General features: G+C 34.3%; 1 protein-coding gene across 1 annotated transcript; it reads left to right on the top strand.

Moving 5' to 3' along the window:
* The first annotated feature begins 642 nt into the window (after positions 1-642).
* Positions 643-24908, top strand: LOC128553861 (solute carrier family 12 member 8-like). The gene is made up of 13 exons (XM_053535051.1): positions 643-962; positions 2034-2174; positions 2928-3119; positions 11211-11328; positions 12353-12466; positions 13134-13335; positions 14374-14461; positions 16529-16675; positions 17587-18082; positions 20163-20251; positions 21046-21163; positions 22222-22279; positions 23299-24908. Exons 1-13 carry the CDS (start codon positions 747-749, stop codon positions 23471-23473), a joined length of 2154 nt encoding a protein of 717 aa, XP_053391026.1. The 5' UTR covers positions 643-746; the 3' UTR covers positions 23474-24908.
* Positions 24909-25555: the final 647 nt, after the last annotated feature.

Here is a 25555-nt window from a genome sequence, read left to right as displayed (position 1 = left end):
GTAGTTTAAAACTTTTGGAGTTAACCTTTTAATGTAGAAGTATAAGTTTGGAAATTATGATGAGTGAAGGTAAAGTTTGAAATTTAGGTATCGTTTAGTGAAGTTGATTGGTCATTTTTATTTATACAATTTTAGCTCTATAACTTTGTTGTTTAAAGATGAATTTCGAAAAATGTCTGCATGATATGACAATGTGTCACAAGACCCTTAAGTCCGTCCCACTTACTTCTTGAATTATCTCTCTTTATTGAGTGTCCTACCATCCTGGGCAGCAGGACATGATGATTTGTCATGGGAAAAACCATAACTGAACTCTTCTGTTTTGAGTTATCTCCCTTTATTAAATGCTCTTGCCCATGTCATAACTCTGAAACTACTTAAAGGAATGTAAGGAAACTATCAGACATTTATACTGGAAACGCAATTTACTTTGACCATAATCTACCCATCTTACCTTTTAAAATATCTCCCTTTATTTTATGTCTGGTTTGTAACATTGTTTTTTCATTGATGAACTTGACCAAACATTTACCCAGATATTGCATATCAGTTACCACTTCCTTCCAAATGAAGCAGTTTGAGGGTCATGCACGTTTTCAGTTGTAGTCTGTTGTTTGAAAAAATTTGCATAATTTTGAATTTAAGTTTTTTTTCTACAATTTCAGGAATAAAGATGGAGAGTCCCTATGCATGCAATATTTGAGTTCAAGAGACTGGAAACAGCGAAAGTGTGAGCTTCATTCAGAATGTCTGATTCTGAGCATACCAGTCTCATGCCTGAAACACAGGGAACCGGAGCTGGTCAAGGGGGAACCAGTCGCAAGAAGCCACCACCTCCTGATTGGGGAAAGTATGGATTGAGCCAGGAACCAGCAAAAGTTCCATACAGTGCAAATGTTGACACTGGAGGGTACCAGCACACAGATCTGGGAAATAAAAATGAACTCTTCCAGGAAGATCAGGTAATAGATGTAACTGCAGGGTAACAGTGATTGATTGGATTGTCATAAATATCATAATTATGCATAACTATGCAGGAGGTCTTGGGTTCAATTCCAAATTCATGACAAATGATATCAGTAGCTCCCTTGCTTGGCACTCAGCAGTAAAAGGGAAACTGGCTTCTTTTCTCTCATACCCTCGTAGCGATGGATTCCATCAGGAATGAGGTCGCCAGAGTGATTAATATAAGTTGTAGAACTTACTTCGAAATTGACCAAAAAAAAATTAGTATAAACTAAGAGATTTCTATGAAGTGTACATTTTGAAGAATATGTTACATTTCACAAAAAACGGGGAATGACAAAGTAGAACTCTGAAAAAAAAAATTTTAGTAACCTGTGTTTTGTAATACGGTAGTGACTACTACCAATATTTATGGACAGCAAAGTGGACAGATTCTAGTCAAATAATGTCTAGATTAATTGTAAATTTGTGTTCAAGTAAACTTAGTTTCAAATGGTACTTACCTCTAAATGCATGTTAGAGAAAAGATTTCAATAAGATTTTAAGGATCTTACATGCCTGCCTGTTAAAAACAGGGTTTCCTCTTCCAAAGGGACAGTGGGGAGTCAAGAACATTTTCACACTGTCCCGAGTGTTTGGAAAACATCTGTCCTTCACAGGCAGACATGTTAATGGTAAATCTTTTTTCATGCTGTACTAAATATATTAAATTGTAAATTGTGAGGACAAGTAGATTTTGATAGTTTCTTGACATCATGCATAATTATAGTTGACATCACAATATGATGGTGATAATCATATTACTTAAGTTAACATATTTTTTAAAAAGTGTTTCCCTAGAACCCTCCTCCCCCCCATCCACCCCCTGCATTAATCAGAAAATTATATAGAAACAAAGAAGGTGAGTTATAAGCCATGTTTTATCAGTTAAAGATCCGTATTTTTTGAGAAGAATATATAGAAAAGATGGATGATTGTATAGTCATAACATGTGTTCTATCATGTAACAGCAAGCAGATCTATGCTTAAATAAGCAAATTTACAGTTCTGTGTTGATGCTATTTCAGAATCTAACACAGAAGATGTGGTGGAAAGCGCATTTCTTCATCAGTGAGCCAGTATTATTTGGCACATGGGACGGGGTGTTCACATCGTGCATGATCAACTTGTTGGGTGTCGTCATCTTCCTTAGAATGGGCTGGATTGTGGTAATTAATTAGTTTTTGGTTAAGAAATTTAATATCCCAAACAGTGATTTTATCTTGGAATAAAACCGTCATTTGAAGATCAGATGCTTAGAAATCATATTGTAAGGCTGCATCTGAAGAACAGTGATTTTATTTTAGAAAAAAAATCACTGTTCAAGATATATTATTTTTGTTTCTAACAAGACATCCTCCAATGTCCAATGTCATATTCATTTTCAGTTTGTGTTTATGACGTTTTATGTTATAATATACAATTATTTTATTGCATAACGTCACATTTTCGGCTTCCATTGTTAAAAATATTAGGAGAACAAATTTAGTCACGTTAGAATATCAATTATTTATTATCAGTTTTATTGAATAGAACAAAGCAAGTATCTCCAAAATATTCCTGTTTTAGATGTAAATTGTTTGAACTCGAGTTTTATTGTTTATACCAAACGTTTTCTCTTTCAAGGTATTTTGAAAAACCATCAAAACATAAGTAGAAAATTAAAATAGTCTTTCTTGTTATAAAAGGTAAAACATGTTAGTTTGAGAAATGAAATCTTGGCCATAGTTTGCTGCGTACATAATAATTTACAGAATTTAATTTTGAAATTCATGGAAATCATAAAATAAGATATGATAAGGTAAGGTAAGATAAGGTTAGGTAAGTTTTATTTGTATCATGTAAGATATTGTCTACATGATTTTATTTTGAAACATTCTTTTAGTCTAAGATTCTACATTGCAATGCTTTTTACTTAACAGGGAAATGCTGGGATCAGCTTAACCATCCTGACAATCATTCTGGCTGTACTTGTGGTTCTTATAGTGGCCCTGAGTGGTATAGGGGTGTGTGAGAGGTGTAAGGTGGAGAGTGGAGGGGTATACTTTCTCATATCTCATGTGCTGGGGTCCAGAATAGGGGGCAGTGTTGGAGTGGTCTACTGTTTTGCTCAGGTAGTTTTATATTATTTATATTAAAAGATATAATAAGTGTAAAAACATAAAATTTTCCTTAATATATACCTAACTATAGTCACAAAATTACTAAGACAGAATCCAATAAACGAGGTCATTAACAGGAAGTTTGAATAGTTACTGGTTGTTGGACCTCCATGGACATCTGACATCAGTTTTGATACCATTGTACTCTGTGTTTTTGTATTAAAAAGTTTGTTAACATTGATTTTTTTATACAATTTAATGAGTTGAACAATTAGTACTCATTATATTATTGTGTTTTTTTTGTGTATAATATAGTACTCGTTGAATGGCTATTACTGTATTACATGCCTTACATGGTTAGTAGCAGTTTTAAGCATATATTGGCACTCAGGCTATGCTGTCATTCAAATTCAGGTGTACACTCAACAAAATTCCTAATCGGTCAATTTTTATCAGATTACTATTTTGTTAATAATGCAAGTATTTACACGAAATTTCACATACAGACATTTAAATAGATACTGCAGCTAATTAATTATCAAAATATAATTTTGACCGACTAATCGCCAAAGTAACCGCTTTAGGCGTTTTGGCCAATTTAGCATATTTTGCACGTGCATGGCATGTGCACCAATATGCACGTGTTAATGAACACTTTTGGCATTACTGACGAAAGTCCTACCAGAAAAACACATATCATCGATAAATTGACACCAGAGCAACGCGCCTGGTCTGTCGGAATTATACAACAAAATTCAAAATTGGTCATTTCAACGAATTGTACTTTGGTTAAATTTAGAAAAAAGTGCACGGATGGTAGATAACCAATGGGCGAAGGTTCTTGTAAAAGGAAATAAGGTTACAAAGGAAATAACTATCAAAGTAACAGTTACAAACAAATAACATCAAAATTCTATTGAAATTGTAAAAACAATAACACACATGCCGTAAATGTGTCGCAGCAAGCAACATTCCGACAGCTCGATCCCATTGCTCTTGTGTCAATTTCACCATAATAAGTGTTTTTCTAGTTAGACTTTCGTCAGTTATGCCAAAATTGTAAACGAACACGTACATGTTGGTGCACATGCACTGCACGTGCAAGATATCCAAAATTAGGCAAAACGCCTAATGCGGTTACTTTGGCCATGAGTCACCAAAAATAAATTAATAATTAGCTGCAATACCTATTCAAATGTCGGCATGTGAAATTTCGTGTAAATACATGCATTATTGACAATTAGTAGAGCAGCAAAACCTAATAAATGGCTTAGTTAATGAGTAACCTAGCCACAAAAAGTTACAAAACATGTCATATACCAAAATGTTTGGCAGGGTCTGAAGTTTATCGGACTGCCGGCATAAATTGCGAATTTTTGGTGCGGACCGAGAAATCCAAGATGGCGTCCAAGATGGCCGCCATTTTAAGAGTTTATAGGTAAATTTAAAAATAAGGATGTAAATAATTTATGAAGAAAAACCATGTAACTTAGCTGTATACAAATATTTAAACTAACAATGTGTAAAAACATATTATATTTTTGAGGTCACTCAAGGTCAGTTTAAGGCCGTAGGCAAGGTCAAAAGGTCAAAAATGTCTAAAATTACTATTTTATCTGCAATTGTTTTACATTCTCTCCAAATTCTATGACATAACTGGCCATTTTTCATTTTAGAACAAGTTTGTGTGCATGACAATTTCGTTTGTAATATTTTTAGAGGAGTACATTTGGCTAACATGGTTACCATGGTGAAACAAAATTGGTTCTAATATATCTGTTAATATGATCTAGTTGGTGGAATCACATACAAATGTGAAAAAAAAACAAACACATTTTACAAACTGCTTTTAATTGTTTGTAGTGAAAGGTTCTTTTATATGTTATATTGTTGGGAGTGATTGAGGTCATTCAAGGATAGTTGGTCAAAATAACAAAACAGGATACATAAAAAAACACTTTTTAATATACCATTGTCACAGGGTGAGATAAATGTGCAGTCAATCCGAGGCTCGAACCCGGGACCCACCACTTACAGGGCGAGAGCTCTACCGACCGAGCTAACCGGCTACCTGAAACATCTTCTCCCCTAACGTGACCAAGTTCGTACCTTGACATACATCCCCACAAATTGGAAATTCGTCCTCGAATTCCGGAGGTATATAATATTGCAAGCGTCGTAAGACTGACCAAGCAAGCATGCCACGGTCCAATGTTGGGCGCCATATGTCACAGGGTGAGATAAATATGCAGTCAGTCTGGGGCTCGAACCCGGGACCCCCCGCTTACAGGGCGAGTGCTCTACCAACCGAGCTAACAGGCTGCTGGAAACATCTTCTCCCCTAACGTGACCAAGTACCGTGACAATTTCACACGTTTTCATTTTTTTTCAAATGGTACAAATTTTCATTTCAGAATAAACCTATGGTTTTACAATTTCATTTGCAATCTTAATTAAGATATATTTGCAATATACTCAAATGTTTAAAATATGTTATAGTTTAGGTTTATCAAGATAATTTTTAAGGTCCTACATATAAAGGTTAAAATGTTAAAATAACCATGATATCATTTTTAACTATACAAAATGACATTTATATCATTTTTTTATCTATTAAATTGTTTCGATTCCAAAAAGACATATTCGTATTTATTACCTACATTAACAAATAAACTTATTCTAATATGAATTCAGTGACAAGATCAATATTAATACCTGTATTTAAATCATCTTTTCTTTGTAGTTATAAAATACTTAAACAGCACTTGCATGAACATCTTAATTACAGTCGCTGCATGTTTCATATTGAAGCTTTATCTAAGTTCCAACGCTTAAAATTGACGTAAACATTTTTTTTCTGAATTTTGAAAAACTACTGCCAGTAGCGAGACAAAAAATAAGCTAACCAAGGACTGGGTTTATGCGAGATATAAAGAAATAAAGCTGTTTTGTAACGTAACTCTGAAAATATTTCTACGCTATTTTCTATCTCTGTGGTAATGCCAAAGTTTCTTTCAGACATTAGTTATGGGTCTAACATCAGATATAAAGTGAGAATGTGAAATAACTACAATTAAAAGATAAAAACATTGCTTACAATGCAGTGTTTTTTTTAATTTAATTTTTCTATTTTTCAAACAACATGTTGTTTTTCCTTTAAGAAAGTATAGCAGGAAAATACTCCAAATGGGGATGTGGGGCAATTTCAATTTTGTGTGGTTTGACTTGAGTGTATGGATGCAGATGGTAGGTGTATATTCCAGCTATGTCATGTATGGATGGATAAGAGTTTTATATGGTAGAGTTTTGACATTTTCACTGGCTGTTGTGATGTTCTTTTATGAAGCCTAAAGTTAAATTTGCATTAGAAGCTATTCTAATTATAAGTCAATGTTTTCTAACAACTATTTGACATTTGGCTTTAAAACTTTGAACGCTTGTTTATATATATTAGTCTCTACCTGTAGGCAAGAGTACATAACTCTGTCAAGTAATTTGGCTGAATTATGACTCCTTTTGGATTTTAAAATTGGTTCAGACTTCGTACAAGTCCATGTTTTGTAAAAGCTATTTGAAATGTGGCTTTTAAACTTTGAACACTTGTTTATTATAACAGTATCTACCAGTAAGCAAGAGTAAGTAACTCTGTCAAGTATTTTGGCTGAATTATGGCCCGTTTTGATCTTTGAAATTGGTTCAGACTACGTATAAGTCTATGTTTTGCATCATCTATTTGACATATGGGTTTGAAACTTTGAACACTTGTTTATTATATTAGTCTCTATCTGTAGGCAAGAGTACTTAACTCTATTACGTATTTTGGCTGAATTATTCCCCTTTTTGGATTTGAATATTGGTTCGGTTTTCGTACATCGTACATGTTTCGTCGAAACTATTTGTATTTGACATGTGGCTTTGAAACTTTGAACACTTGCTTTTCATCATGATTTCCATCTTTAGGCAATAGTTCAACTATTTTGGCTGAATTATGACCCTTTATGGACTTGGAAATCAGTTAAATTTTTCATACCGGTCCATATTTTGTCAAACATGTTTGTCAAATGGCATTGACCACTTGTTTACCATCATAGCTACAAATGTAGGCAAGACTACATAACTAGGATAAGTACTGTAGCTCAGTTATGGCCCTTTTTGACACAGAAATTAGTTAACTTTTGCAAACCATTCCATATTTTGTCTAAACTTTTTAATATATAGCTTTGGTGGATTCATGTACAAGTTTTTGAAAAGAACAAATGTTACAAACTTATTTCTATTGTGTGAAGTAAGAGAATCTATTGAGTAGGAATGCCACAGGCCACTCGAGAAATTGTAGGCAAACGCCTTTAGAAGAAGTTTGAGTGGTTTACCTTTTCAAAAACTAAACTTAGGTCTAGCAAGATCAAGTTAGTTTGTTTATAAATCGTTATGTTTCTAGTCATTTCATCTGTTAAATTAAATACAATCAGCTGAGTCAGACAAGACTTTATCATGAAAGCCATGTTGGAGGTCATGTGGAATGTTGTGTTACGTAAGGTGAGCTAAAGCTTAACCAAAACATAGGCATAAGCCAATAGTCTGCCAAGTTACTTGGGTCTCCCTCTTTGAGCAGCGGGACTAATCTGCTAGGCTAGTAACCAAAGGAGATAGGTTTGGAAAATTATTACCAGAACATCAACAATTTCTACCCAAAGCGCCTAAGGACAACTGGGTGAATACAGTCTTATTCTGAAGCTTTGTCTGATTTAAGGTTAGCTAGCACTTTTAGACCATGCAATTCTCCCAATTAGGATTTAAGAAATATTGGGATACTGGCAATGTTACAATAGAAAGATATAGACCCTCTGTTTTTGAAAACCTTTTCTTGTTTGAAAGTTTATGGTGATTTGTTGGCCAATACAAATTGAAACTTGGTATCTAATAAATTTGCTTTAATGTCTGATTTCATGGTTCCTGCAAATTTAAGTTAGATGTAAATATCTACCAGAGTTTAACTATAAATATATAATAAGTTTATATAGAAAAAGTGGCAATTTGAAGGTGAAAAACCATTAGCAGTGTCATTTTCCAGTGACTTTCAAAACATTTTGTGCTGGTGGCATCCGTTACCACAAAAGATCTGCCTTTGTACAACCATTTTACATGTGTAGATGTTAAAGCCGACGGAAATTGATAGATATCAAAAAGATTTGAAGATAATGTTTATTCTGAGATAAAATATTAACTAACTGTACAAAGAAATACTTCCTTTGGATTGGAAACGTTCTTTTATAATATGTGGTTAAAATGCTAAAGGAAGCGTTATATCTGCAATATTTTGTAATATATTTTAATGATTAAGACATTTGAAGAAGACATGATAACAATAACAATCGGATGTAGATTATTTACCATACCAATTACAAAATCAAATGTTGCACACGTAACTAAAGTAATTATGTAATTTCTGTTATACAATTTCCAACTTTGAAATGGAACATCTGTCAATATTGTTGTTAACTCAGGCGTGTGACGTCACTAATGACAGCCGTGGTGTTAAAACGTATTACATGTATATACTTAGTATGAATAGTACCAAATTTACGTTAAAAGTTTACAAAAACTTTTTGGTACATTTGTCGATAACATGATATTGTCAATAAACATATTAGGTGTGCGTTCTGCTCTAAGTTGCAGTGGTTTATGGTGAAGGTATCAACCGCTCAACCCGGGGTCTCTGAGTACAAGCCCTACTGAGGTCATGACCATGCAAACTCATATGGCATCGGTACTAGTTTTTCCAGGAGACGGACTCCAGATTGGTTCAAACTTTCATCATAATCAAGCTGAAAAAAGGACATCCTAATGGCACATCTAGTTTTACAATGGCCCTCGGGTCATTATAGCCAGAACGCCCACCAAAACCATATATTAACTTCGTGATCTGGACGTCTACAATTGTCTTCTACACAGCCAACCAAGCAAAATATGTATCATTATATATGTTTAAACAAATATACAATCTTTAATATGAAAATTCGTGCAATTTAAAATATTGAAAATGTGTATAGGGTTTAGGTGATTTTAGGCTATTTTCACCCTTTGACTTTGAATATGACCTTGAAAATGGCCGTGACCGGTTTCCACTAACTAGATCTAAACTAGTGGCTATATTGAAACGCATTTGGTTTCACCATGGTAACTGTTTGTCATACACACAAGCCTAGTCTGATATATGAAAAATAAAAAGTAATGATATTCATTTTGGAGTCTCAGAATGAAGAAAAGTTGCAGCTGAAACGGTGATTTTAGACCGTATTTGACCTTGTGTATGACCATGAAATGACTATTGGTGATATAACATTTATTTTAAACTTTATTTAGTTCGAATACCTGTATGCCATTAGGCCACATGTGTTTTCTTCATTGATATTTAATAGCCTTACTTTTGACGCGACCTAAAAGGACCGTAATAGCAGTCATTTTAAAACACTGCAATGACATTGAACATGGACCAGAATATTTTGTATGTTAAAAACTGTCTTTCAGAAAAAAACAGGTTTTCTGTTACATGCGTTTTCTTCATAAGTATATCTAAATCTGCCTAATAGAGATAAAATTCCGGCCATAGTAAAGAACATTTAGGTATTACTATAGTTACTAGATCTATCCTCTCAATTTGTCAGTGAAAAAGTCATTTTGGTCTATTTTGACCTTGACCTTGACCTTGAAATGACATTGACCAGTACCAAAATTATATCACTTCTTTTTACTACACACAACAGAAGTAAATTTGTAACATTTGTTCTTTTCAAAAACTTGTACATGAATCCACCAAATAGATCTGAAATAATGGCTATATTGAAACGTTTTTAGTTCAGCTATGGTAACCATAGTAACCAAATTGTACTCCTGTAAAATAGTGCAAATGAAACTACAGTACACACAGATCTACTCTGATATGAGAAATGACAGATTACCTTATTCAGTTTGGAGAAAATAAAAAAGAGTGTAGCTAAAACAGTGATTTTAGACCGTTTTTGACCTTTTGACCTTAAGTATGACCTTGACATGACCTTGAGTGACCTCGAGAATATAACAATTATTTAACACTTTCTTAGTTTAGATACTTGTATGTGGTTAAGTCACTTGTGTTTTCTTTATAAATATTTACTAGCGTTATTTTCAAATCTACGTATAAAGACTAAAATGGCGGCCATCTTGGACGCCATCTTGGATTTCTTGGTCCGCACCAAAAATTTGCAATTTATGCCGGCAGTCCAATAAACTTCAGACCCTCCCAAACATTTTGGTATATGACATATTTTGTAACTTTTGGTGGCCAGGTTGAATGCTAAAACTGGGGGTTTGCTGCTCTACTAAATATAGTAATACAAATATAAACTGACCGATTAGGAATTTTGTTGAGTGTAGTCATGCTATTAACCACTAAAGGCCTGCCATTACTGTTTTATTATGAGTGTACATTATGACACTAGATTTAAGTGTTTCAGAAGTAACAAGTTTGATCCATGTTAAATAAGTTAAAATTTCAGTGAAAAATAAATTGTTGAAATATATTTTTATAGATAAACAGAAACAAAGGACTATCATAGGGCTTTCTAATTTTCAGTATTTTGCATAAAACAGAACTTAAATTTTGCTCTTTATCGGATATTTTGGAATTCTTAACAAAAGTTTTTACTAACGATTACTCTTAGAAAATACTGTTTTTTTTGTTGTTGTTTTTTTAATTTGAGAGATTTTTGTTCTTATAATTTTTGAAAATTTTTGAAAGTTTCATTTTTATGAAAACTGAAATAATCCAATTAATAGAAATTGAATCTTAACTGCAGTGCCTTTATGTATATGAATAAAATAAGAAAATAAAAGATATGTGTTCAACTATGTTTTGCCATTTGTAGCATTAAAAAACAAAAAGGAATTGTCATAGGATATTTTTCATGTGCAGTCAACATTACCATATATTTTTTACTCACAAATTAAGAAATATAGAGCTTAATGCCTATATCTTATGGCTTAAAACTCTTGTGCTGGTAATTTTTCATACAAATTTTATATGTATATCTTTTATCCTAACAAGGCATGTATCTCAAAATTTAGGCAGTTACCTGTTCCCTGTCAGTGATGGGTTTTGGAGAATCAATCATGGGTCTTACTGGCATAGACAATCCTTGGATTGCTAAAGGTGTTGCCATTGCACTTGTCATTCTTCTTCTCGGTAAGTCTTGGTTCTTTGATTGCTAAAATTGTTCTTACTGCAGTTACCGAACCTCTTGGGGTAAGTCTTGGTGCTTAGATTGCTGAAGGTGTCACCATTGCACTTGTCATACTTCTTCTAGGTAACTGTTGGTGCTTGGATATTTTATGGTATCACCTTGCACGAATCATACTTTTAGGTAAATCTTGGTGCCTGGATTGCTAAACCAGTCGGCTTCACACTTCTCATACTTCTCTTGGTAAGTCTTGGTTATACTAAAACCTAAGGCCATGATTTGGATCTTGCAATCTAAATACCGATAAGGGGAATGGAACAAAGGATAACAAAACTAGACATAAAACAGTTTTGTATCTTTGAGCTAGGTGTAGACTTTTTTCCTTGTATTTCTTGGTAGTTGCAGTTTGCTTATATTCACACAGAATTGTTGAGACATGGGAATATTAAGCAGCATAGAGTAGGTAGAGACTAGTATTTTTACAATACATTAAAGGAACATATCTATTTTCTTTTTAAATAGGGAATAAAAATTACGAACCTCAAAGTAAGGCGTAAAAAAAATATTGTTTGTTTCCGGTATCCCGACCTACCCTAAATTTTTGGCCCGACCCTAAATGTTTTTATGGCCTTAGAGAACTTTTTTTTCAACTTTTTGAGAAAAAGTTGCAAAACTGCACTTTTTATGCTTTTAACATGGTCAGTGATGTTATAAATCAACTTACTGATGCTCTAGAGGCATAACCCCCCTATTTGTATTCATTTTTTGACACAAAAATAATTTTCGAAATGTCTCCTTTAATAATAATAAAAAAAAATCCAAAAAAAAATTTTCCGACCCACCTACCCTAAATTTTTTTGAGCATGTTATCGGAAACAAAGAATTATTTTTTTAGGCCTAAGCATATCTGTTTTGTATCATCCTAGATCAACAAAATCCTTTTAGAGGCAGTAGAAAATTTATAGGAGACTTCCACAGTTTTATTTAACTTAACAGACATATTTTGTAAATGCTGATGTGTATTTTCAGGTATCAATATAGCGGGAGTGAAATGGGTGATCCGGCTCCAGTTAGTTCTTTTGTTCATTTTGTTTCTGTCTGTCATGGATTTCTTTGTTGGTTCCTTTGTTCATACAGACTATGGTAAGTATATAGTATGATTTGTTCACTAAAAGATTGGCATTTTTAGCAGACATTTAGCACATAGTGCCAGGGGGAGCTAGTATGATCACCTATGCTTGTCCAGACTAAATACTATGAAACCATCAATATTTGTAGGGGACTTCTAAGTAGAAAATATGGTATAAAGTTTGTGGGTTTAGTAGCTGTAACAGTGTCTATTGAATTAAATACTTACAAACCAATCAAATTCTCATTTATTTTATCTTAAGAGTTGAAACCTGTATTTTTATCACCGTGAAAATAGTTGTTTTAACCAATACCCAGAAATTTCTTACGGGTCTAAAAAGTCAGTGACAACATTGCAAGACTTAATGTCTGAAACCACTTGCCAGATTTCATCTAGACTGCCTATAAGCTTGACTGAGAAAAAAGGGTAGAAATAAAATTTTTGAAAGCCATTACAATTTTTAAAAAAGAATTAGTTTCCTAGACAGTTTGTTTTCCAAATGAACTCTTCTCAGCAACAGCTAGTTAAACAGTTGTAAAGTGTTTTTTTTAATCAGTGCTTCCTATTACAGTTGACGGATTATAGGTACATATAAATAATATTTTTTCTTCAGAAAGCAGGTTTACAGCTTTAATATGATAGTAAAATTATTTCCCTATTTTACCCTTTACATTGCTTCAGAGCATGGTGTGACAGGATACCAAGAATTCAACCTACACAACAACTCTGGTCCAGCCTACCTACCTGGCGAGACATTTTTCTCCATATTTGGACTTTTCTTCTCCACGGTTACCGGAATTCTTGCAGGCATCAACATGAGTGGAGATTTGAGGGAACCATTTGTCAATATACCAAGAGGAACTTTATCAGCTCTTGGTGTATCGTAAGTGTTGCAAATACTTCAGTTCTAAAGTAATACTGTAAAATCATTTTATTTCGTGGGCATGAAATTTCGTGGTTTTGGTCAAGACGGCAATTTCATGGGGATATGAATTCGTGGATTTCAACTTTTGAACATAAAATGAATGGGAATTTTACTTGTTCATTGGGATTAAATTTCGTGGATTGAATCAACCATGAAATCCACGAAAATTAGTCCCCCACGAATATTAATGATTTCACAGTAGGCCTGTGTGGTTGAGTGATTAAGGTCACTGACTTTGGATCACTTGGCTATCACTGGGCACTGTGGGTTCAAAACCTTGTTTGGGATGTAGAACACTTTCATGTGAAGACGTTATCCGGCTGGCTTGTTATAGGTCTGTGGTTCTACCCAGGTGCCTGAAATAAAGCCGAAAGGGGCACCAGGGGTCTTCTTCAACCATCAGAAGCTTGAAAGTCACCATATGACCTATTATTGTGTCAGTGTGGTGTTAAACCAAACAAGAACAGAATAGTTTTAATGTATATTTTTACATTGTTTCTGAAGAGAAAATGGAAATAATTACTGGTATTATTGTCTTAACCTTAAGTTTTACAGTCTAAGTTATCTACTGTGAGGAAGTCATCCGGCTGGATTATGGAAGGTTGAGGTTCTCCTACCAAGGTACCTGTAACAAAACCCAAAATGGCACCTTGGGTTGTCCTTCACCATCAACATATGACCTAAAATTGTTTCAGTCTGATATTGATATCAAATCCTGACCCCCCCCCACCCCCACTATCCCTTCATAAAAAAATATTAATAGATTTGTTATAAAAAATCTTTCTTTGATTGTCATATTTTGTGAAAATGTTAGTATTTGTGAGGGATTGTTTTTTGTAGTTTTTTTTTTTTAAATCTCATCAAACAAGTAAAGCTATCATTCTGTCTAGGTGAAAATTTTGAAATCCATGAATTCATATTCCTTCAAAATAGTTGTCTTTGACCAGTAGATTTCACCGTATAATTATAGTTTACGCAATTTGTATCTACTTTCAGGACATTTCTCTATATATCATTTACCTTGGTGATAGGCGCCACTTGTTCACGAAGTTATTTACAGAAGGACTACATGATAGCAGAACAGGTCAGTGAGCTGGTCTTTGATTCATCGGATTTTATAATCTTTAGACAGTTGTCGGAAAGTGATTCTGCCTTTGTGACCAAAGCAGACCAAGATCAGCCTTCACATCCATGCAGGCTAATCATGGTGTGCACTGTTAGCTATCCAGTCAATTAATTTTCATTGAACAACCCTTCAAAATAATAAATGGTACTTCTGAAATTGAATGATTCATAATGTTGTTAAGAATTTGAAAATGGGAGTGTGTTTTGGTACATAATGCAAATTAAAGAAGGTGCATTAAATACTATAGTATTTTTGTCGACTATAAGAGGCTTTTTAGGGTACCTAATGACATGGGATTATGGATAAGTTTCTCATCACTTGTCCTTCACCCCTGACAACCTAAAGGTTAGAAGAGGTAGGGTTGTTAAACATGAGGAAGCCAAACATCTAGGTTGCAGCAGATCAGCTAGTAATGTTACTTCCGCCGTTACATTACTGAAATACTGTTGAAAAATGGCATAAACCCAAAACAAACAAGTAAGTAATGATACTCTTGGCACCTAGGTATTGCCTCACAACCCAACAGTGCAAAAATTAAATGCCATTGGGCTGGACACTATTTATTAAATTTGATAGTATGGCAGACAGAATAATATGTTTAGTAACTGTTAGGTGTGTTAAGTCAGTGACAGGGTCCACGCTGTCGTTCGCCACTCGAGCCATTTGGCGAATCTGCGATGAAAGTGGCGAAGAAAAATCGCAAGTGGCGAAAATGAAAAAATGTTCGTAATTTTGGACGGCCATTTTGTTTCAGACGTTCTAAATCGTAACCTCCAAGAAATTATGTTAAAAAACAGTCGACTGGTTCCGATAATTTTACCTTATAGAATTAACTTATTTCATGATAGTACTACCCAGTCTACTTTACATATAACAATGTGTAATAAACATCTTGACACACGAGAAGATGCAATTTGCAATCAATTAGCAACCGATTATCGGGTTAAAATAATCTTTTTGTTTTGTTGTCATTACGGCAGATTAAATGATTGATGCCTTTAATTTCCATGGATCAAATAATTAATAAATAAATCGGCAAAATAATGAATGGTTTGATGAATTTTTAACGTTGTCGCCACCGTCAGACAGTTTCTTAGTCACAGGCACGGGTCCAGTGTATTTTTTGTTTAATATAAAAATCCTTTTTTCACACAGATATACTTTTTATATGTTAGTCAAATGAAAAAAAAAAATGATGACAAAAAAAAACAAAAAAAAAACACTGGACCCGTGTCTGTGATCTTAGTAAGTAATTAGTAAAGGTGTTTGCCAAGTTTTTTTTTTTTTTAATGTCTTTAAAAAGTAGGAATGGATTTGAATTGTAATCCGGTATCAGAGTAGATTTCTCGGAAGCACAGAGCACCAAAAACACAGCCCCCCGGCCATGCATTACATAGTAGGCCCACAACAAAAAGAAGCTGTAATGGAAAAATATTTCAGACAGGTTGCTTCAAACATCCAACAACATTTTAAAATACAAAACTTGCTTTAGAGGTATACCCACTTTCATTCAAAAGTCCCCCTATATTAGCTAGAATATCACCATTTGCTTATGGGAAGTAACAAAAATTTTCAGCACGCCACGGGAAGGGAAACCTCTCCAGCACCCTCCCTACCATTCCCGAGAAAAAAGGTGGCTCCAACTTTTTTCAGCCCAGTGTGGGCCCTGAGTGACTGTATTTCATCAATGTTAGCACTGATACGTGGTTGTCATAACAGTAGTTTGTGTGCTGTGGCTGGCCAGGTTATGGTGTATGTATCATCTGTATGTAAGTGTGTATAATTTGTTTTCAGATATCAGTAGTTGGTGTGCTGTGGTTGGCGGGGTTGTATATATCACCAGTATATCAGTGTGTATGTTGTGTTTTCAGATATCAGTAGTGGGTGTGCTGTGGCTGGCAGGGTTGTATATATAACCAGTATATCAGTGTGTATGTTTTGTTTTCAGATATCAGTAGTGGGTGTGCTGTGGCTGGCAAGGTTGTATATATCACCAGTATATCAGTGTGTATGTTTTGTTTTCAGATATCAGTAGTGGGTGTGCTGTGGCTGGCTGGGTTGTATATATCATCTGTATCAGCGTGTATGGGAAGTTTGTATGGACCGCCGAGAATACTTCAAACCATTGCTAATGAAAACGTTATACCTATCATTAGAGTTCTAGGACATGGTGTAAGTATTAACAATATGAGCCGCGCCATGAGAAAATCAACATAGTGGCTTTGCGACCAGCATGGATCCAGACCAGCCTGCGCATCAGCGCAGTCTGGTCAGGATCCATGGTGTTCACTAACAGTTTCTCTAATTGCAAAAGGCTTTGAAAGCGAACAGCATGGATCCTGACCAGACTCCACTATGTTGGTTTTCTCATGGTGCGGCTCATATGATGATTTAACATGAACATTGTTTTAGTTACAAGTAGGCAATGTGTAGGTTTATGATAGATGGATACTTTATGGTGTCAGTTTCAATGAACATGACATGATTTGAGTGTCATGGTGACATATAGCAGAGACATTATATGATTGATATTGTCAGGTTAGGGCTAAGAGTTGCATCATTGGCATAATAATATGATGTCTAGTCCAGTCTTAGAGTAATTTTTTAGCAGCATAGGATGCAACCGAGCAAAATGATACCAGACTCAATTTTGATTGAATCCATTCACGAGAGTAAGTGGAATGTTCAAAACCCATCAAAGGTCATAAAACAACTTCTGTAGGCAGAAAACACATATAATAATTAAAAATTTGCACAGCAGATTCAAGGGCTGTGTCTTTAAAAGGCAAAACATGTGATCAGAGTTCTTTATCAACTTCTTCTTATTTATGTGGTACTTGCAGATAACTGGTTAGTACTAGTATCCAAAGACTAGTTCAGTTAAATGACTGTGGCTATGTGGCTATACAAAAATTTGTCACCATATGACCTATCATGTGTCGGTGCGACGTTAAATCCAAAAAAAAGAAGAATATAATGTAAAAAAAGTCAGTTAATCCGTGTCTTTTATGGGTACCCTTTTTTATGTTTCTTATGTTTTTTTTTATTCTTTTAAAGGTTCCTTTTCTTTTTATTATTTTCAGAGAGGCCCTAACAAAGTACCAATATATTCCCTAGTGCTTATAACACTGGTTGTTCTGCTGTTCGTTCTAGTTGGAGATGTGAACACGTTAGCTCCTATTGTTACCACAGCATTCATGATGTCATACGCTGCTGTTAATTATGCTTATTTTGCTCTTGCCATGAGTTATGATCGTCGACAAGCGCGTGATTTAAGATTTGGTGTTCAGGATAAATCTCGTAGTAAAAGTGCAGACATTAGCGGCTATGGTGCCACAAGTGTGTCAGAAAAGACTTATAAAGATTCTTTCCAGACTATACGAACTGATTTAGATAAATTATTTCCTGAGAGATTAACCCACAGGGGTCAACATCATTTAGTGCACCAACAGGGTAAAGAGTCTGGAGGTCAGATGTCGCCAACGGAGCCGGATTTTGATGCCACCAAGAGGTCTAAATCTCTAGATAATGTATCAGAGGTCAGTGATGCCTCACAAGTGCTCCTAGGAAAGGAAGGAGGTAAGAATTTGGATGATTGCAGATTATGGATGAGACAAACACACCTACCTGACTTTAAAAATTGTACTGTTGTTAACATTTTATGCTGATATTATAATATTGGGAGAGCGCATTAAGATTTGCCTTTGTCTATCTTGTCTGTCTGAAAAAAAAAATTGTGTCATGCATATCTCAATCAACCTGTGTATAGTAATGTTATTTATGATGTGAAGATAGCACCCAAGTTTTTGTTTCAGATTTAATTTTGTAAGACCAGACTTGCAGGCTTACAGCCCTTGACTTAGAAAAGAAAAAAAAGCATATACATGTATATAAAAGACTTCTGAGTTTGTGTTTTACTAATATCAAAAAGTATTTGACCTAAAGTCTGCAAATTGTATAAAAATGTTATTCATCATGTGATGTTGTGCACTTGGCATTTTGTTAGGGATATCGTTCCATAAGAGGAGAGTTATGGCCCTTGAATTAGTATTTTCTAGGGATGGGAACGAATGTTCGAATATTCGAATATTCGAAAATCGGTCGAATATTCGAATATGAAAATCAAATTCGAATATTCGTAAATTATTGTATTTTTTTTTCAAAATAAGTTTCATTGATTTTGGGCAATATGAACCAGACATACAGAATAAAACCATGTCATGTTAGTTTATCACGTATCAAAAGATGTCCAATTAACAAGAAAATAGCAATGCATAATTGGCAGGGGCCATCGTTACTTATTAACAGTTTGCAACAGGCGTCAATGTGTCAGATGCATGTCAAAAGATGTCCAATTAACAAGAAAATTGCAAAGCATAATTACCTGGGGACATCGCTACGGGTTAACAGTTTGTATTGGGCGTAAATGTGATATCTTTTTATCTTTTGTTCATTTTTATTGGCGCCTGTTTTATGTAACAAGTTGTAGATTTTTTTTTTCGAAAACACTACCAAACTTGTAGATATTGTCGATCTTTTCACAATATTTTCTACGACATTTCAGACCATCCGCAGAATCGGTTTTCATACGCAATCGGCTGTATTCGAATTAAATTTTGAAGTAGTTAATAATGAAATCAAGAAAAACGTATGATTGATGCAAAAGTTCATGTTGAAGGAGGTTTAAGTCTGCCTTACTTGCATTTTACACGACGATTGAAATTTTTCAAAATGGCGGCGGTGATATAACAGCGCGTCACGTGTTTAAATGGGACGACCTGCTATTTTTAGATAAAATTGCGACGGTCTAAATTATAATCGTTTTGATTTTTTGTATCATTTTGAAGCTAAAACACTGAATTAGTTAAACATGTTCATGATTATACTGACAGAATCGTGAAATAAAACGCTAGGATCGGCGGGTTTCGCTATGTAGGATCGGGTTACCCGAAACAAACATTCTTTTGGCCTTATTTACGATGATCCACGCTTTAAACAAATGAATACGTTGTGTATATGCCAATCACTTAATAAGAATTTAAAGCTTCCATTAAAACTAACCGAATATTCAAATATATTCGAATATGGCAAACCGAATATTCGAATATCGATTTCAGTATTCGTTCCCATCCCTAGTATTTTCTAATTGAGTCATATGCTGCTAAATGTCCTAGAGACATAAAACCGCAGAAATGTTAATCAGCCTTTAAAGTTGTGCTCCTTAGGTTTAAGGTCAAGGTCACCATTATTAAAATAGAACATTGTTATAATTAGAAAGACAAGTGACTGCACATTCACTGTAGTCTGGGTCAGTATGTTATATTGAAATTTAGCCTCTATGTATAGTATAGAAAAACTAAGGTAGCGTATGTGGCCAGATGGGTCATGGCTAAGGACAGTATTTCTGAATTTTGAAGTAACATATGGCTATAATAGTGTCTCTAAGTGGTAGCACCTATATCCTTTGAGAACACATCTAATTCAGTAATGATTTCATAAAACATTATACAGTTATAAAGGCATTTAGGATAATTGAACATTAGTTATGACACATTTTTAAAGCCCTCTTTCTGCTTATAATAACATTACTTTGTGTTCTTTGTCAACATAAAGGTTCAATGATGTATATTTCTTATTTTCTTACCTCATATATACTCAGATCCTAGACAACCACCTAATATGGAGATAACCAAACAGCCAAGGTCCTGGTACTCATTCTTCTGTAACAGATGGCTCTCTTTATTTGGGGTAAGTGTGTGTAGGTCCTTTTAACAGATTGTTGGCTTTATTTGGGGAAAGCTTTTTGGCACAAGTACTCATTATCCTGTAACAGATGGCTCTCTTTATTTGGGGTAAGTGTGTGTAGGTCCTTTTAACAGATTGTTGGCTTTATTTGGGGAAAGCTTTTTGGCACAAGTACTCATTATCCTGTAACAGATGGCTCTCTTTATTTGGGGTAAGTGTGTGTAGGTCCTTTTAACAGATTGTTGGCTTTATTTGGGGAAAGCATTTTGGCACAAGTACTCATTATCCTGTAACAGATGGCTCTCTTTATTTGGGATAAGTGTGTGTAGGTCCTTTTAACAGATTGTTGGCTTTATTTGGGGAAAGCATTTTGGCACAAGTACTCATTATCCTGTAACAGATGGCTCTCTTTATTTGGGGTAAGTGTGTGTAGGTCCTTTTAACAGATTGTTGGCTTTATTTGGGGAAAGCATTTTGGCACAAGTACTCATTATCCTGTAACAGATGGCTCTCTTTATTGGGGTAAGTGTGTGTAGGTCCTTTTAACAGATTGTTGGCTTTATTTGGGGAAAGCTTTTTGGCACAAGTACTTATTATCCTCTCCCAGATGGCTCTTCGTTTGAGTTAAGATTTGAGGTTGTGGTATTTGAAGTTTTTTGGGATAGATGACTGGGGCAAGTTTTTAGATCCAAATCTATTCTATTAAAGTTTAAAAAATGTTTCTCTATTTGGGCAAGTTTTGAGGTTGTGATATGTATATCTCTAATAGATAGTAATACACAGCATATTTCTTTCAGACCCTGGTGTGTGGTGTTATAATGTTTGGAACACAGTGGATATATGCTCTTGTTGAAGTAATAGCAGCTGTCATTGTATACATCTACATAGGACAGGCTAATCCAGGCTATTTTCCAGGTAAATTATATATTTACATACTACCTTTGTTAAATGGTCTCCTGTCTAAAGTAGCCAATTTGGTCTTCCTTGATTGGTTTGACTGTATATACATACGTGACCATTATTAGAATGAAGCTGTAACTAAAATCCTGATGTTGCCATTATTAGAATGAAGTTGTAATTAAAATCCTAATGCGATCATTATTAGAATGAAGCTGTAACTAAAATCCTGATGTGGCCATTATGAGAATGTAGTTGTAACTAAAATCTTGATGTGGCCATTATTAGAATGAAGTTGTAACTAAAATCCTAATGTGATCATTATTAGAATGAAGCTGTAACTAAAATCCTGATGTGGCCATTGTGAGAATGAAGCTGTAACTAAAATCCTGATGTGGCCATTATTAGAATGAAGCTGTAACTAAAATCCTGATGTGGCCATTATTAGAATGAAGTTATAACTAAAATCTTGATATGGCCATTATTAGAATGAAGCTGTAACTAAAATCCTGATGTGGCCATTATTAGAATGAAGTTGTAACTAAAATATTGATGTGACCATTATTAGAATGAAATTGTAACTAAAATCTTGATGTGACCATTATTAGAATGAAGTTGTAACTAAAATCCTGATATGACCATTATTAGAATGAAGCTGCAACTAAAACATTTTTATGTGACCATGAGCCTGTAACTAAAATCCTGATGTGACCATTATAAGAAAAAGTCTGTAGCTAAAATCCTGATGTAGCCATTATTATAATAACCCTGTAGCTAAAATCCATATGTGACCATTATAAGAGTAACTTTGTAACTAAAATCCTTATCTGACCATTATAAGAATAACCCTGTAACTAAAATCCATATCTGACCATTATAACAGTAACACTGTAACTAAAATCCATATGTAACTATTGTAAGAATAGCCCTGTAATTAAAATCCTGATGTGACCGTTATAAGAATAACCATGTAACTAAAATCCTTATGTGACCATTGTAAGAATAACCCTATAACTAATGTCACAAGTGACCATTATTAGAATAAGTCTTTAACTAATATCCTTCATTTATTTCAGGGATAGCAGAGTTTAATTTCTATAATTGGGTGAAATCAGGGTTACAGAGATGTATTAGGTAAGATTTTATGTATTGCTGAAATAGTTATAGATGAAATGGTGTTTTTGTCTAATTAACCTTATTCTTTTACATTAACATTTTTACTAAAAAAGATGAGCAATAGATGAATGTTGTGATTGCCCAGTGTCTGTCTTTGTACATGGCATGTAGAGATAGACCCTAACATTTTCATTGATAGAAATACATTAAATAAAGTCTAGAAATTGATTTCCAAGTCCTTGAAATTAACAAAAATGATTTCACAAATGTGCAATGTATGATAGTTTTGCTAATATCAATAACAGAAATTTTAATATTTAATTCAAAGTTGTGATCCGCAAAGAATGTCAACTCTTGCCTTGGGCTAGTACTTTAAAGCAGAGATATTTATTAGTTTATTTCCCTTGCAATTACACAATAGAGTAGAAAACGAAAACGGTTTAAAACACAATAATATACATTTTCGCACAACAAAATCGTTTAGGATTTATTAATATGTGTTTGGTTTAACCCTGAACCACTGGTTCCTATGATTTTGTCAACTTCCTTATGGTAAAAATTAACTTTTAACAAGCCGATAATAAAATGAAATACATTGATCTCTTTTTCCTATGCCTATACATGGTAAACACATTTAATGCTAACACCCTAGAGATCACAGTTTTTGCTCAGTCTTAATGGACTTGGCCAGAATGATTTATCAGTAAAGTCTCAGAGAAGTTCTATACTGGGTCATATAGGGTCAAAAACTATGTGACTAGTATTAGTAAGTGTTGCATAAAATCTAGGCAACGGGATAAAACCACAGAAACGCATCAGTACACTAGATTGACTAGAAACCAAATTTTGTTTGGATCTTCATGTAATATGGAACTTCATGAAATATTTCTTTTCCATATAGTTTCAGACTAAACGCAATTGCTGCCTTTCTTTAGACAGGATTCCATGTATATAAAGTTCAGTTCAAATGTGTGAATTACAGCCAATCATTGACCTTCTGTTTATTCCTTTGACTTTAATGGTAAATATTCTTTCAGCGGACAAGGAAGCCATGAGGAAGTTGTTGTTGCACCAACAACTCCTGCAGTTACCACCCTTGCAGCACAACTTACAGAGGACAATGAAGATTTTGCTGGTAGAGGGCGCTATCATCAGTCTGAAGTTGTCCAGGGAGAGAACTTTGATGATTATGATGATGACAGTGAGAGCTAGTGTTCCTAATCCACTATATATTTTATCGTGTTCGTTTAGTCTGGCAATTTAAAAGTTGATTTTATTCCAAGCAAAAGTAGTTTTTATCAAATTTTAGATAGAATCATTGTTGTAAGGCCAGTTAATTTAGTATGTGTGTTTAGATAGATATAAAAACAATGAGGCATATAAGTAAATGCCTGTTTAGCATCTTAGTACAAAATACATGAGAGAGAGTAAGTTGTTAAGCCCATTGAAATGAATAAGGAATATGTGGTTTTGCTGATCTTGGTCAGTAGATGGTAGACCAGTGGGTCTCTAGTCAATAGCTAGGGAACACTACGACTTTCAGTGATTGGACTTCTTAGGATGATTGCCAAGAAAACCATACTATTTTAAGGGGTCTGTAGATCAAAGGGCAATGCATCTATGAGACTGGATATGGTTTCTGATCATTGAATGTCTGGGCCTAGGACTGTCAATTAGTAGATGACCTCTATTGTTTTAGGGATCAGCATATAAAAGGTCAGCATTACCAAAAATTGATGGCTGGCAAACTGTCAGGCTTACAACAGTCAGGCTTCATAACATGTCTGTCAGTGGTCAGTAAATGTCCTTATATTTTAGTGGTTATTATGCCAAAGGTCAAGGTCACAGCATACTTCATACTTCAGACTTAAAGTTACACACCCTGTTACATGTACCTTCAACAGGCTATCATGGGAGGGGGGACGGCATACGTATTTAACAAACATCTTTTGTTTATATTTAAGACTTTTCCTACTGTGAGAAATCATATTAAATAAGATTGGTGTGGTTATTTCTGTACATATTTTTTAAAATATCAGAATCAGACTCTTGAACCTTCATTCAAATGAAAAGAAACTAGTCGAAAGTATAAAATCAGAAAAAATGTCATGTAATACATTGTAAAGAAATGAACTGTTGTAGAAAATATTGTTACTTCACACTTAGATAAAGACTGTGGTTATATAACCTTTATATACTAAAAGCATCACATATAAAATTGTTTTTATACCCTCACGAAATGAAGTTTGTGGTGGGGGAGGGTGTGGTGTATATGGGAATGAGCTTGTCGGTCGGTCAGCCTGGTGGTCTTCATGGTTTCCGGACAATAACTCAGATTTAAAACGTTTCTGGTACACAGGTGTAACATCATAAAATACAGGTCAAGTTTGTCTTTGAGGTCAGTAGGTCAAAGGTCAAGGTCACAAGGACCCAGTTCAGTTAAGCTGTTTCCAGATGATAACTTGGGAACGCTTGAACCTGGGTTGATTAAAGTTCATAGGGAGGTTGGTCATGACCAGCGGATAATCCCTAATGATTTTGAGGTCAGTAGGTCAAAGGCCAAGGTCCGTTTGGTGGGGTGTATAATTTGTCACTCTAGTTTATTTTTGTCAAAGTAGAATACCAGTTTTCCTTTATTTAAATGTTTCTTTCTCACAAATCTTATTGGATTAACATTCCACAGTTAACATGTTGTTATTGCGGTCATAAAACTGGTGTATTGAAAGCAAAATTTACACATTGTGCAACGAAGAGTGCAATATTGTGTGTATAGCTTTTAGTCTTTGTTTTGAATGGTAAAATCTGATACTCCATTAGCCCTCCTTATTAGATGCCAACCCACACCCAATAAATTTATAAAAAAGTGATTTGCAGAGTTATTTTGTTAAAGTCATTAAAGTTTCTTTTTATGGGAGTTAGTATATTTACATTAAATATAATTTTTTTTTGAATTGAGGCCCCCTCATGGGTCATTTATTTGGGCTGTTTACACGCATTGATATATGGTATAATTTTAAATTGTAAAGATGTTGTCTGCTGAAACAGGCAAAATGACTTAATTTTGTTTGCTAGAAGTAAAATTTGTTGTTGTCTGTTTAAGTAAACAGTTTTTGTCTTTGCAGATCAGTTTGGTCTGTTGCACAGGTGACATATTTTCTTACTTTTATTAAGTTGCAACCACTTGACAGTAATGGAATGTGATTGAATAATTGTAGTAGTAGTAAGCCCAGATACATGCATGATGAAAAAGTATCTCTGTTCTATAAAATGTATTACAGTGGAATAAAGTCCCCC

This window comes from Mercenaria mercenaria, unplaced genomic scaffold, assembly GCF_021730395.1.
Source record: "Mercenaria mercenaria strain notata unplaced genomic scaffold, MADL_Memer_1 contig_4409, whole genome shotgun sequence".
NCBI classification, from domain to species: Eukaryota; Metazoa; Mollusca; class Bivalvia; order Venerida; family Veneridae; genus Mercenaria; species Mercenaria mercenaria.
Note: the sequence above shows the minus strand (reverse complement) of the source record. Positions and strands in the feature narration are given on the sequence as shown.

Coding starts and splice junctions, on each gene's coding strand:
- LOC128553861 (XM_053535051.1), top strand. CDS start 747: ATGTCTGATTCTGAGCATACCAGTCTCATGCCTGAAACACAGGGAACC. Junction 3,120..11,210: donor TGGTCTACTGTTTTGCTCAG/GTAGTTTTATAT, acceptor CTCAAAATTTAG/GCAGTTACCTGTTCCCTGTC. Junction 20,252..21,045: donor GATGGCTCTCTTTATTTGGG/GTAAGTGTGTGT, acceptor TATTTCTTTCAG/ACCCTGGTGTGTGGTGTTAT.